At 53.7% G+C, this 13,490-nt stretch overlaps 1 protein-coding gene across 3 annotated transcripts in view; it reads left to right on the top strand.

The window, feature by feature from the left end:
* MCAM (melanoma cell adhesion molecule) overlaps nt 1-11,015 on the top strand; it is a 34,968-nt gene extending 23,953 nt beyond the window's left edge. The window contains exons 8-16 of one of the 3 annotated variants that reach the window (XM_077305334.1): nt 963-1,101; nt 2,222-2,337; nt 3,897-4,038; nt 4,130-4,254; nt 4,711-4,849; nt 5,150-5,182; nt 8,695-8,836; nt 9,591-9,708; nt 10,767-11,015. In XM_077305334.1, the coding sequence (XP_077161449.1) occupies nt 963-1,101; nt 2,222-2,337; nt 3,897-4,038; nt 4,130-4,254; nt 4,711-4,849; nt 5,150-5,182; nt 8,695-8,836; nt 9,591-9,708; nt 10,767-10,796 (984 nt within the window). In that variant the 3' untranslated portion in view covers nt 10,797-11,015. Of the gene's footprint in view, nt 1-962; nt 1,102-2,221; nt 2,338-3,893; nt 4,039-4,129; nt 4,255-4,710; nt 4,850-5,149; nt 5,183-8,694; nt 8,837-9,590; nt 9,709-10,766 lie in introns of all 3 variants that reach the window. The other 2 variants (XM_077305333.1, XM_077305335.1) reach the window with 2 other exon arrangements.
* The last annotated feature ends 2,475 nt before the right edge of the window (nt 11,016-13,490 follow it).

Raw genomic sequence — 13,490 nt, 5'->3', positions numbered from 1 at the left:
GGGGACGAGGGTCAGAGGTAGTTCCTGTTCCTGCCCTCTGTCAAGGATAGCAAAACCATAATACGCTTCGACAGAAGAGGAGAAACTAGTGCACCCCCCCCTCTCCCCTGAAGCTAAAAGTAGGCTTGTGAACATTTTCCTCTTCAATAAATAAATACTTTATAACTTTGCATGCTGGTAGTGGTTCTCTGTACCACATACACCCCCCACCAGCTAGGACAAGCTATTTCAAAAGGAGCCCCAGGGGGGAAGGCAGGTGGCTGTTCCTCCAGGGACACACAGAGCAACAAGCAGGTCCCCATGGTGACCAGATGCCGGGCAGGAGCAAGGCCTCAGAACTTGGAAGGGAAGCTGGGAATCCTGACCCTCCCAACAGGCAATTCCGACAACGGTCAGGTGATGGCGGCAGGATGCTGGAGAAAGAAAAGCCTCTCCAGTTTCTGGGGAAACCTTTATTATTATTATTATTTATTTGATTTGTATGACCGCCGCTCTCGGAAACCGGCTCGCGGCGGTTCACAATGTTTTAAAACAAATACAATATATTAACCATTAAAATTCCCCATTAAAATTCCCCCCCTTTTGGGGGGGGGGAGTGTCAGAGTGGATAGTTCAATGAAAGTGTTGACCCTGGGTATTGCAGTGGAGAGCGAAAGGGAAACCGCGTGCCGGAGGTTACTGGGAAAGGAGGACAGGGTGGAACAGGGCCACAGTACCTGCAAGGACAAAAAGACTGATGGGTCTAAGCAAATCGTGATCCGAGCACACACAAGTCCACCCTAGGCCTAGGAAGGTCACGACTGTCTCCTCGGACGGACAGCAGCTCTCCAGGGGCTCCGACAGAGCTCTTTCCCAGTGAGGATTGGGGCTGGCGCCTTCTGTGTGTAATGCTGACCCTGCCCCATGGCCCCTTATCCTGAACCCTCTCGTCCAGCTTCTCCTGCCTCCCCTCTTGTCCCCAGGACAGCACGCTAGATGCCCCCAATGGGGAGCTGACCTTCGAACACATCACGAAGGAGGACAGCGGCCCCTACTACTGCCGAGTGTTTGATTTCGAGAGCATGAAAGAACTGACCGCCAACGTCAGTCTGTCTGTCAACTGTAAGTGGCCCTTGGGAGGGTGGGAGGAGGGGCTGAAGGCTGTTGACGTCTCCCTGGGAGAAAAGCTGGGGGCAAACTGCGGCCCTCCAGATGCCCATGGACTACAATTCCCATGAGCCCCTGCCAGCGAATGCTGGCAGGGGCTCATGGGAATTGTAGTCCATGGGCATCTGGAGGGCCGCAGTTTGCCTACCCCTGAACTAGACCAACAAATGGAGGCAAGTGGGCAGCTGCAGGCACATCTGCCAGCCACACCAGGCTGTTCATTGGGAACTGACCCGGCAACACCTGAGGCCTTCCGGCCTGTCTGAGAGGCTAGGAAGGGTGGTTGTTGGAGAGGGGGGTGCTTTCTAGTGGTGGTTTCCCGGCTGTGGGATTTCTTGCCTCCTGAAAACCCCTTTTTCTGGCACCATGTGAGCACCGTTCCGTGCTTCCCAAATTTTGATCATTGATTTAGTGTGCAAATTTGGAGGGGTGGGGGGCTGGTTTTACTATTGTTCCAATGGGTGTGTTTGATTTCTTTGGTGCAGTTGATTGTTGTATTCGTTATGGTTTGGGTCACAGACACACCCCCGAGATGCCCCCCTTTGCTGTTGCGCCTTTCACTTTGGGACCCTCCTTGGGGCCTCAGAACAGGGAGGGGGGTTGCTCACCCAGGTCCTCCTCCCAGCTGGAAATCCCATGGCCAAGCCCTTGAGGGTCAGCTGGGTTTCTGCTGTATAATGGGAATAGAGGGGTTATGTATGCACGTCCAGGGCCTCCTTTTATCTTCCCCTTCTCCCCCATGGGGCTGCCTTTCCTTCTCCCAAGGGGTCTGACTCCGCCTTCCCAAGGCCGGACCACTTCCATTGGCTCAGGCTGACTTCCGTGCTGTGCTGCATACTGGGGAGGCCTGCCCTGGTCCCACCACCCACCGTGTCCGGGGTGCCTGCCCTGGGCCAGACTGGATCCCAGCCAGTTGGGGGGTGGAACCACATCCTTCCTGCCTCTGTGGGTCTGGCAGGGCAGGTGCTGGCGCAGCCGCTGGACCTGGACACTTTGCTGCCTCGCATATTTTTTAATGTCAGAGAAAAATTCATTACCAAAAAAAGGGACGTCTGATTTCCGCCCCTCCCCCTAGATATCGATGTGCCCACGATCACCCCAGTGCACCACGAAGCCCTAAAGGAAGGAGAAGATTTGCACCTGGACTGTGACGCCAAAGGTTCCAAGCCCCTGGACTTCAAGTGGAAAAAGGTATTCCAATGGTGCCGTTGTCAAGAGATTTTACACTTTCCCCGTTGGTTGACTTGGGGTTTCCAGGGACCCCCGGCAACAGACAAGGAGTGGGGTTGGAGAGTCACCGACAGAGAAAAGAGGCTTAGGCCTATGACACAGGGACACTCTGGTGTTTGGACAAATACTCTATGGTCGAAGTCATGTTTACCATAGAGGCTTTCTCCAGATGCCAGTCTCCCTGCATTGCTAGTAATGTGGTAGTGTCAGTGCTGATGCACACTGTAAAGAACGGCTGACAACAAAGGCTGAAGCCTTGTTTTCCTGCCAGTAAGTCCCTTGCTGGCTGGCTGATGGGTGCCAGGGGGACCCCTGCCCCCAGCAGGGGCCTAGCACCCCGAGGTTGACCGCTGGGCTCTTGGTCGGTTGACCAGGCCAATCACATTTCCTTATGGCCAAGATGGGCCATGCGCAGCTATGAGGGCATGACAGCCCTGTGCCTCTTGCATGGGGTAGGCCCACTAGGTCCCAGGTTCTGTGGTCAGGCCAAGGCCAAGTCATCAGCTCCCACCTGTGAAGTGAGGAGATTGGCCTGATGGGTTCTAGTCACCCTTGGAAGCTCGTGGAGCACCGTTGCCTCAGCTGCTGAAACTTGGCCTCTTGGCCGTGTTGCTGGACCTCCAGAGGTACTGGTAGGCCACTGGGTGAGGCAGGATGCTGGAGGCCTTGGCCTCTGCTCCTTGTTGTTGCTTCTCCAGAGGAACTGGTTGGCTACTGACAGGAGGTTGGACTAGATGGACCCTCCCTGGTTTGACCAGCAGGGCTTTTCTCGTGTCCTTATCAGGGGAGGGCCTTGGCCTCTCTGCCCTGTTGTTGGCTGTCCAGGGTACCTGGCTGGCCACTGTTTGCGGCAGGGTGCTGGACTAGATGGACCAGGGGTCTGATCCAGGAGGTCTCTTCTGATGTTCTCATGAAGGCCTCATCCTCTCTGCCCTGCTGTTGACCCTGCAGACGACCTGGTTGGCCACTGTGTGAAATGGGATGCTGGACTAGACAGACCCCTGGTCTGACTCTTGTGTTCTCTAAAGTCAACAAGAACAGAGGGGCAAAGAAATTGAGACCGGGGGCAAGACAATGTGGGTTGGGACAACCAGGGGTTCGAATCCTGCACTCAGCCATGCAAGCCTACCAGGTGACCTCAGGCACTTTCTAGTCTCTCAGCCTGACCTACCTCACAAAGTTGTTGTGAGGATTAAGTAGAGGAGGGGGGACAAAGTGAAAAGCTGATTTGGGGTCTCTGATGAGTGAGAAGAACAGGATAGAAATGTTTTTTAAAAAATCGAAATGCTGCAGCTCAAGGATTTTATTTATTTCTTCTTGCACGGGGGTGATTTTTCTTCAGTATTCTACACAAGTCAGTCCACGGGGACAGCTGCTCCATGGTGAGGTAGCTTTTGAAGGGTATTTGAGTTTGAGGTTCGCTCTCTGGGCTTAGAGAAATGCTACTGCTGTGGGTTTGCCTCTCTTCCTAAGACAACCTTCTGTTCTTCCCTCCTCCCCAACCCCTTCCTCCCCAGCAGAAGGGGAAGCTGGTGGCCCGGGGAAAGAAGCTCTCCTTGCTCAACGTCACCCACGAGACCTTGGGCAACTACAGCTGCGTGGTCACCATGCCGGAGGTGGCGGGGCTCGTCCACTCCAAACACGTCTTTGTCAACGTGTATTGTAAGTAGGAACCCCGCCCCGTCTCCTTCCCGCCTTGCCCCTGAGCGATGGGGGGCAGGCACCGAAGATTCTCCGCCTCTCCTTCTTGCAGCCAAACCTGTCCTGATGGCAGAGGTGCACCAGGAATACGCCGAACTGAACAAGCTCATCAGCCTGTCCTGCATCGCGGTGGCAGTCCCCAAGGCCACCATCTTGTGGAGCGCCCCCAACGGGACGGTAAGGGGATTGCAAAGCGCTAATTTTTCACAAAATCCTCTCCATGTTTCAAAGACATTGCATTTGCGGCTGGGCAGACAGATCTCATGTTCCCCAGGAAAGAACACTGGTGGTCTCAAACAAGCCCCTCTTCTTCCAGCATCCTTCCCCCAACAACAACATACCATGTAGAACAGGGGTAGTCAAACTGCGGCCCTCCAGATGTCCATGGACTACAATTCCCAGGAGCCCCTGCCAGCATTCGCTGGCAGGGGCTCCTGGGAATTGTAGTCCATGGACATCTGGAGGGCCGCAGTTTGACTACCCCTGATGTAGAATAATAATACTACCCCTGATGTAGAATAATTTTGCTTGAACGCGGACACATTAGGGATCTCTCTTTGCAAAGGTTTTTCCCGAGGGTGGGAGGATAAAATTAATCCCCCCCCCTACATTCTTTTCCCTTGTGCCTTGCAGAGTGGGCATTCACACCGGAACGGCCAAGTCAACAGCACACTTCAGATCCAGGTCACTCCAGAACTTCTGAAATCTGGAGTCAACTGCACAGCCCAGAATAGCCTTGGCCTGGCAGAATATCACTTCAGTCTGCAGAAGAGTAAGTAGTGTGCAGCTGTGGGTGGGTGTGAGCAAGCCCGGGGCTCACTTGGCGGAAGCCTGGGGGTGACAGAATGACTCAGATTGGGAAGGGGCTTGGTGGCAGAGAATCTGCCTGGCACACAGAAGGTCCCAGGTTCAATCCCCCTGGATCTTCAGTTTGCCCTATTTAGGGGGAACAGAAGGCTTGGGAGGGGGGAGGCTGCTAGAGGAGGTGAAAATCGCCCTGTGGGGCAACAGTGAGCCCCCCGGCCCAGTCTGCCTCATACCTGACGATTTCTTTTCTCCCCTTCTTTCTTAGGACCACACCCAACATCTCCCTCTACCAGGATTGGTAAGCACCTTCCTACTGCTTTATTAGATGACACCGACTCCTGCAGCCAGATCTCGGGGGAAGGGCTGACCAGTCTGGGCCCGTGGGAGCCGGAGGGTTGACCCTGGAGATTGAAGTCTTCCTCCTACCCCGCGGGACCGGTCTGGCTCCAAGGTCCTTCCTGTGGGCAGAGTAATTCACACAGCAACGGTGCGCAACCTGATTAAAGGGTAGACAAAGGTTTATTTAGGGAACTAACATACTTGATAGGGAAGAGGAGACACAGAGAGGTTCACAGCTCAATCTCCAGCTGAGAGGGAGAGAGGAGACTAAGGGAAGGGCTTCTGAGAAGAAGAAACTGCCCCAAGAGTAGCAGTCTGGAGTCAGACAAGGGATGACACTTAACAGGAGAGAGAAGTGCTGTCTGATCCCGCTGCCCCCTTCAGGATCTCTTCTTTGTACACCAGTTCCCAAAACTTCCAGTCTCTAAGACTATAAAATTGCCACAGACCTTTTAGGTGGTAGCACCTTACCTCTAGAGCAGGGGTAGTCAACCTGTGGTCCCCCAGATGTCCATGGACTACAATTCCCATGGGCCCCTGCCAGCATTCGCTGGCAGGGGCTCATGGGAATTGTAGTCCATGGACATCTGGGGGACCACAGGTTGACTACCCCTGCTCTAGAACACCTCTTTTAGTGCAGTTCCCCAATTGTGCACTCCTGTGTGTAAGCTTTCAGGTGCATACAGACATTGACAGCAGAGGCACTACAGCAGAGGCTGCTTAAGTCTTTGCTCCCCGGTGAGCGCGGCTGTCAAAAGGGAACTCTGCCTGATTGGGAAGGCGCAGGCAAGCCCCATCTTAACTCCTCTCAGAAGCTAAGCAGGGTCCGTCCCGGTTAGTGCTTGAATGGGAGACCCCCAAGCAAGGCCAGGCAAGCAGCAGCCAGCCGTCTCCAGCCTTGAAAACCCAGCCGGGCCACGATAAACCGGTTTCCACCGGTTTGGCATCTCTGCTGTCAGCCCTTCTTCCCAATCCAGGATAGGTTGCAAGAGAGAAAAGCAGTATTAAGAATATGAGAAAGAAAAGGAAGATCAGAAGCAGACGGAAGTATTTTTTCCTCTAATCCTTGTCTGGAAGGTGTTTTCAGAAGTCTTCAGCTTTCCCCCCCTGTAGAGGCATCTTTTGTACAACCGTTAAGACATTTGCACAGGGTGTGGGTGGGCGTGTCTGTCTATAGCAGGCTTTCTCAACCAGGGCTTCGTAAAACCCTGAGGTTTCTAAACGGCCCTGGAAGGGTTTCCTGAATGGGTGGGAGTGAATTAAATTTTTAAATGTATTTTAACTTTGTTAAACAGTTATCAGGGGATATGACCATAGGTGGTCCTGTTGCCCCGCCCTCCCTCCCAAATGGCCAATGATGGGCCTGGAGGGGTGGGATGGGGAGGGGCCCCTGGTGGGCGTGTCCACAGCTATGCTTCCCAATTCTCTTCTGCACTATCATGCCACTTGTGGGATTCCTCAAAGCCTGAAGAATGTTTCAGGCATATAAGGAAGTGTCAGGGGTTTCTCAACAATAAAAAAAAAGTTGAGGAAGGCTGATCTATAGTGATGGGCTGAGCCAGAAATAGACAGCCAGTCAGCTCAAGGTAAAATGAGTCAAATCTCCAGGCATCAAAAGGTGGCTTTTCCATGCAAGGCGCCTGGCTGCTCCTGCTGCAGGCCACCGTCCCCGTTACTCAAACAAGCACACAACCCCTCAACACTTAGTATTCCATGCAGGACTGTGAACTAAACCCTAGCCCTGCCTCCCTTCTGCCACTCGCCGCCTTCTCTGGATACATCCCCACCTCAACTCAGCAGACAATGAAATGTCAAGATTTGACGAGACCACAACGACCCAGACTGACGGAGGGGTGCATGAAAGTACAGCTGGAAACATCACAGGGAAATCTATTGGGATCTACCAGACGGCGGCCACCCGGACCCAGCATACAGCTGGCAAAGTCACAGAGAAAGCGGCTGGGTACAGCCAGATGGCAGTCACCCAGACTCCTGGAGGGGTACCCAAGGACGCAGCTGGAAAAGTCACAGAGCAAACGGCTGGGTACAGGCAGACAGCGGTCACCCAGGCTCCCGGAGGGATACCCAAGGACACAGCTGTCAGCCTCACAGAGAAAGCGGCTGGGTTTAGCCAGACAGCAACAACCCAGAGCTACAGAGGAATGCATGAGGGTACAACTGGAAACAGCACACAGAAAGATTTTGATTTCAGTCAAGCAGCACCAGCCCAGACTCCTGCATGGGTGCCCCTCGGTACAGCCGCAAACATCACAGAGATAGCTTTTGGGTCCAACCAGACAGTGACGACCCAGCCTTATGAAGGGTTACTGGAGGGCACAGATGGAAACATCACAGATGTGGGGTTGAACATGACAGCAGCGCCCCAAAACTACACAATGCTACAGAATGGTACAGACAGAAACCTCACCAAAACAGGTATCCATTTTGCTTCCCCCCCAGCACAGCCATATGGATGCGGCACGGTTCCTTGACGGCCTGATTCAGCCACCCTGCTCAACGCATGTTCTTTCTGCCTTTTAGCCTTTTCTAGGACAACTCTTGAGTTCACAGGATAAGAGCTTTGGCTGTGTGAACTCTGGGCTTAAAAGGGGGAGAGAGAAAGAAAGAAAGAAAGAAAGAGGAAAAACAAGGTTTCGCATTCCGGTAAACCTGATTTTGCAAAAAGAAAAGCTGTAGAAATTATTGCAAATACGCATGATCTGTCTTATTTTGCAAATTCCCCCCCCCCCGCTAATTTTGTGAAGGGGTAAAGGCCGTTGATCCTCTGCCCCTTCCCAAAATCTTATTCAGCTTCTGAGATTCTCTTGAGTCTGCATACAAATTTCACCCGATATTGGCCAGGGATTTTCAAGCTGGTAAGAGGTGGAAACTTTAAAAAGCAGAGATTCTCAGGCAAGCTGAATTCTACCCATAGTGCCACACTCCATGGCTTTTCTAGAGTCATGGGATCTGGCGCACACACGCACGCATGGGCACAGAGTCCTTGCGAAAACCGTCTTTCCGCTCCTCCCCAGGCAAGCCACGGTGCCTGGATGGGGAAGGGTAGCAGCTTTGCTACGTGATCCTGCCGACTTCTGTGCTGTTGCGCTGTTTCTCCGGTGCTCCTTCCACCCTCTTTGCCCCTGGACAAGCTGTGACAGCTCTCCTGAGACGCCTCCCCCCCGCCCCTCTTCCTCCCAACGCTGGCAAGCTCTTCCAAAGCAGCCTGTAGACTGCACAGCAACAGCAGCAAAAAGTGCCCAGTGTTTGCATCCCCCCCCCCCCAAAAAAGAGGGGTGCCAGAACTCCCAGGCTGGTGTGGGGGCCTCCAGCTGCCCAAGAGTGGGAGGCGTGCCCGCTGGGTTCCCGGCTTGCGCTAAGCTTTGGGAGGAAGCCAAGGGGCGAGGGCGAGGTGGCCAGTGGGTTCGGAGAGTGATTGGCGTGTTGTGTTGTGTGTTTGCACCTGAGCAGATAAGGAGGCGCAAGAGAGCCAGGGCGTCATCATCGTGGCTGTCGTGGTCGGGATCCTGCTGATCGCTGTCCTGGGGGCAGTCCTCTACTTCCTGCACAAGAAAGGGAAGCTCCCTTGCGGTCGCTCCGGCAAGCAAGAGATGTAAGCACCGCCGGGCTCCTTCCACTTCCGTGTCTTCCGCCCTCCCTTCCATCTGTCCACCACAGTCCACGCTTCCTCATTTCATAGCACCAAGCAGCTCGCTTCTTTGTAGCGTGGGGCGGGTGGTGTGGGAGGGGACCTGTGACAGCTTCAGCCCACCCCACCCCACCCCACCCCCCGGCCCAGACCTTCCAGCCAGGGAAATGGGACTTCTCCACACACACCAGGTGGAAAGACCCCAAAGCTGCATCTGAACAGGGGGAGGGAAGCTACCTCAGAAAGGAGCGGAAGGTGGCCTCTCGGCCATAGCTCTCGCAGACACTCTCCTCTGGTGCCCTTAGCAGGGGGCCGAAGAAGAGGTGACCCCTGGCCCTGGAGAGCATCAGGGGGTGGGCCCATGTTTTGGGAGAGGGGCCCCATGCATCCTACTGCCTTCAGCTCGGGCAGACTGGTTTGTGTTCCACCTCAGAACTGGGGGGATAGAAAGATCACTCAGGATCGTGCTTGGCCAGGAACTCAGTCCACCGAAAAGGAACTGGCTTGCCTTTTCAGAAGAACCAAACGTGGGTGTCTTCCATAAGAGTATAGAGCAGGCAGATGAAGCAGGGCTGGGTGGGAGGAGCATGAGCGACCCCACCCACCTGCGGTTTCCTCTTAAAGCACCCCCCATACCTTCTCCCACCCCATTGCGGCCTCGGGGGGGGGGGGGGGCTGTGTGAAGCCGTCTCAACATTCAACCTCCCTCCCTCCCCAGCACAAGGCCCGAAGCACACAAAGACGAGATTGTAGTTGAAGTTAAGTCAGATAAACTTCCCGAAGAGGCGGGGCTTCTGCAGGGCGCCAACGGTGAGAAGAAATCGGCAGGCGACCAGGTAGGCCGGAGCACCCCTGCTAGCTTCTTGGGAAACCTTCCATTCCCCTCCCCGCCCCCCCATTGCATGACTTCCTGTCCTGTCTGTGCAGAAAAGGCTGATGGTGCAATTGAGAGCAGCACGGAGGCTTCGGCTTCTCCGGACAGGGTTCCAGAGGGCCTGTTTTCTAAGCCACCCTTCCCTCCTGCAGCGGGCAGAGGTCTTTCGCCGCACTCTTGGGCTCTGCCCACTGGCTTCTGCTAAGCCTGCAGTACCTCCTTGAAGGTTCCCCATCTGTGCCATCCTTGCTTTTCACCTCCACCTTTGCCGTGGTTTTCTCAGGGCCCAAAGCATTGGCCATCCAAATGCACGTACAGAGCCGGCTTCTGCAGGAGGGCCTTCATCAGCAGAACCTCTGCCAGGGCTCAGGCCTTCTTTTGGATCCCCCTGCGGCGGATCCCCGCCTGCAAGCCTCTTGCCATCTGCCCAGAGCCCCGGAAGGAAGGAAGGGCGTGGGGGGGGGGGGGGTTGCACACTAACAGCATTCCGGGTCCCATGGCAGTGGCATACATTGACCAACAGCTCTGGGGAAAGTGCATGCAGGTGACCAGGCATCTGAGCATGGTGGTGGCTGGATTTGCAAGTGAGAGGACCTGTGAGCAGGTGGGAAGAACGCAGGTGTTGGGGGTGGGAAGGACAGCCCTGGTGGGAGCTCCCCAAAACCTGGAGCAGGTCCTCTTCCACAGGGCATCATCAGTGACCGCTTTGCGCCATTGCCTGACTGGGATGAAGGCGTAACGTGGAGCATCTTCCCATGCTGGACCTGGATGCTGGGTGACCCTGGGACACGTTTCCCCTTCCTTCTGCTAGAGTGCAAAGATTCCTTAACACAGCTAGTCTGGCAGCGCCAAGACACGAATTGGGTCGAGTGTGCCATTTTCTTTCTCCACTAACACCATGGCTGCTGCAACACACCCCACCCCACTCCACCCCCGACAACCGGGCAAATTCAGAAGAGGCTCCTAAAAATGTTTTTCTGGACGGTAACTGTTTTTTTTCCCCTTTTGCCTCCTTAAAAGGGAGAAAGATACATCGATCTGAGGAACTGAGGAAGAGGGACTGCAGTGCGCTTCCCCCCTCCAAGACAAATCCCCCCGTGTCCCTTTTATTGCCTCCCCCGCCCCCAACCCCACTGACAAGTAGCCAAAGTCATTCAAGCTCAGCACCACAAGTACACAAAATGGATCTACACCGAAGAGCACTGAGCAACCAGAAGGATCTGAATGGATGACCGGAGACTGGGCTTCCTTCCAGACCACCACCCCCCCCCCCCCAAATTAAAAAACAAAAACCTTAAAAACGGATTGCTTCCCTGTTACAGAGTTAGACCACAGGGAAACGAACTTGGAAAAAGTTTAGCATTTGCTGCTGCAGCATCTGGTTGCTTTTATTTGTAAAACAGACCCGGAAACGCTCAGTTCTTGCCAGGCCCAGTTGGGCACATCTCTGCTTAGAACTGAAACTCCGTGTCCAACTGCTGAAGCTTAGCCCTAAGCGAGCAACTTCGGGTGCAGCAAGAGAGCGGCTTTCCCTCAGCCCTTTGTCTTTGCAGGCCAGGTGCACAGAGCTGCAATCCCCGCCTCCTTCCCCTTCAGAGCAAGGCCCTGACGAAGGCAGGAGGGCTGGCTTCTAGGTAAATATATGTAGAGTTAAGACAGCACAAGAAAGGGTCGTCTCCTGCACGGTAGCAGCTACAAGGGCAACAAGGTCTCCCTTTTGTACAAATTGTTCATCGGCACATTTATTTCCCTGCAAACGCCTCCCTGTCCTCCCCTCTAAGCAACAATGTGCAGGTTTCACTTCTGCAAAGCACTTGTCGAGACTCTGGGAAAACCTCAAGGCACTGAAACGGATGCTGAGCAGAGGTAGAAGATTTCTATCCTGGTCTTTCTTCCTGAATCCCGCCAACTTCCTCGAGAATTTGGGCAAATGCCATGAGGAAAGCCTGAAAGAAGACGGCACTTGAACCTACCAAGGTGTCACAAACACAGGCCTCTTTAATGTCCCATTGCTAGGACCATAATGTCCCCTCTTCTGTCTGCTTCTCTTCCTCCCTCCCGGACCAGTTTTTCTTTTAAATGAGCAGACACAGACGGAGAGTCAAAGCACCCCCTCGCTTTTATAGAGGTTGCTTTTCTAGAGGCTGTGGCAGAACAGACTCTGTGGCAAACCCCCCCCCCCCCATCCCCATTCCCGCCCTCCAAAAAAAAAGCCTTGCAAAAATTGCAGACTGTACTTTAAGCGACATTTCCTGAATGGTTCAATGGACAAGCAAAATCCTTAGCGGCAAGAATCCCAGGGAGAGTAGGGAGCGTTGTACTTTATCTTGTAAGCGAGAAAGTTATCAAACAAAACTTTTTGGTTTATATATATATTTTTGTTGACGTGTGTGTAAATTTAAGAGTGTCTGACTTGCAGGGTGTTTTTATATATGTTATATATGTATATGAAAATAAAAAGTTTTAAAAGGTCTTTTGCCATTGGTTGTCTTCTGCTGTCACACAAACGGGGTATAGGAGGTGGGTTTTTTTGGTGAACCCCCCACCCACCCACCCACACACTCCACTTGAGCTTTCACATCTGACAAATGATGCCGTTTCCATCCACTTCAGTGACAGCTTGCAAGTGGAATTTGCCATTTCACACAGTCAAGTCCAGGTACAAAGTGGACCGTGTGTTGTTTAGTGAAAAACCATGCTACACTTTTGCAGTACGCTTCCTCTTTAGACCGAGTGCTTTCTTGTGACAAACAGTTCGATTCTCGAAGTGTATTTATTGGCCGCCCAGCATCACTTCCGGGCTCTGAAGGTGGGAAAATCCCCAGCCCAACCTACTAGCCTTCATTACGGTAGCTCTGAGGGGAGGGAGTGTCCCTCAATGGGTCCTGCTGCCTTGCCTGACAACACTTGACCTGCGTGTTCAGCAGACCATGGCCTGCAGGTCCTGCTCTGGATGTTCTACGTGCTATGGTAAATCGGGTGCTAGTTGGATATTTTTAAAGAACTCTTCCTCTTGAACAAAAAATAAAGGCCACACTTCCACTGGTGTGGGAGTGGTGAGAAAGGCCATCAAATTGCAGCCGACCTATCGGGAGCGACCCAGCAAGGTTTCCTGAGGGAAGAGCGATGAACAGGTGTGGTTTGGCCGTCACCTGCCTCCGTGGAGTGACCCTAGACTTCCCTGGCGGTCTCCCATCCAGGCATCAACCAGGACTGTCCCTGCTTCGCTTCCAAAACCTGGCAAGATCAGCTTGTTCAGGCCAATGCTGTTGAGTTGCCCTTGGGAGTTTTGAGGCACGAGACATTCAGAAGGGTTCTGCCTCTGCGGAGCAACCTGGAGCTTCCGACCCAAATGCTAACCGGAGCCGATCCTAATTAGCTTCTGAAACTGGATGAGATCAAGCTACCCCATGTAGCAAAAGTAATGACAAGGTGCTGCGGAATCCGCATCTTGAGCGCCAGAGCTCTCAGGCGGTGCTCAGTTCGCAGCCAGGCCTGACCTTTCCCCCTGAGGCAGAGGTGACTGGAAGGAAGGAAGGAAGCCGAGATGATATTCTTGAGGATGGCGAACTTGCTGGGCTTGCCCAGATGGGGTATATATATAGCATATAATAGGTCCAGGGGCTTGTGAGGGAGCACACAGGGTTCTCCCAAGGCACTATGAGCCTGGAATGCACCACAGCTGAAATGGCAACTGACTGAGTCCCGCTTCTCTGGAGCTCCCAAGGGACACAACATGGCCAA

The sequence above is a fragment of the Paroedura picta genome, chromosome 12 (assembly GCF_049243985.1).
Source record: "Paroedura picta isolate Pp20150507F chromosome 12, Ppicta_v3.0, whole genome shotgun sequence".
In the NCBI taxonomy this organism is placed as follows: Eukaryota; Metazoa; Chordata; class Lepidosauria; order Squamata; family Gekkonidae; genus Paroedura; species Paroedura picta.
The sequence above is the reverse complement of the archived record's forward strand: the minus strand, read 5'-3'. Positions and strand labels throughout refer to the sequence as shown.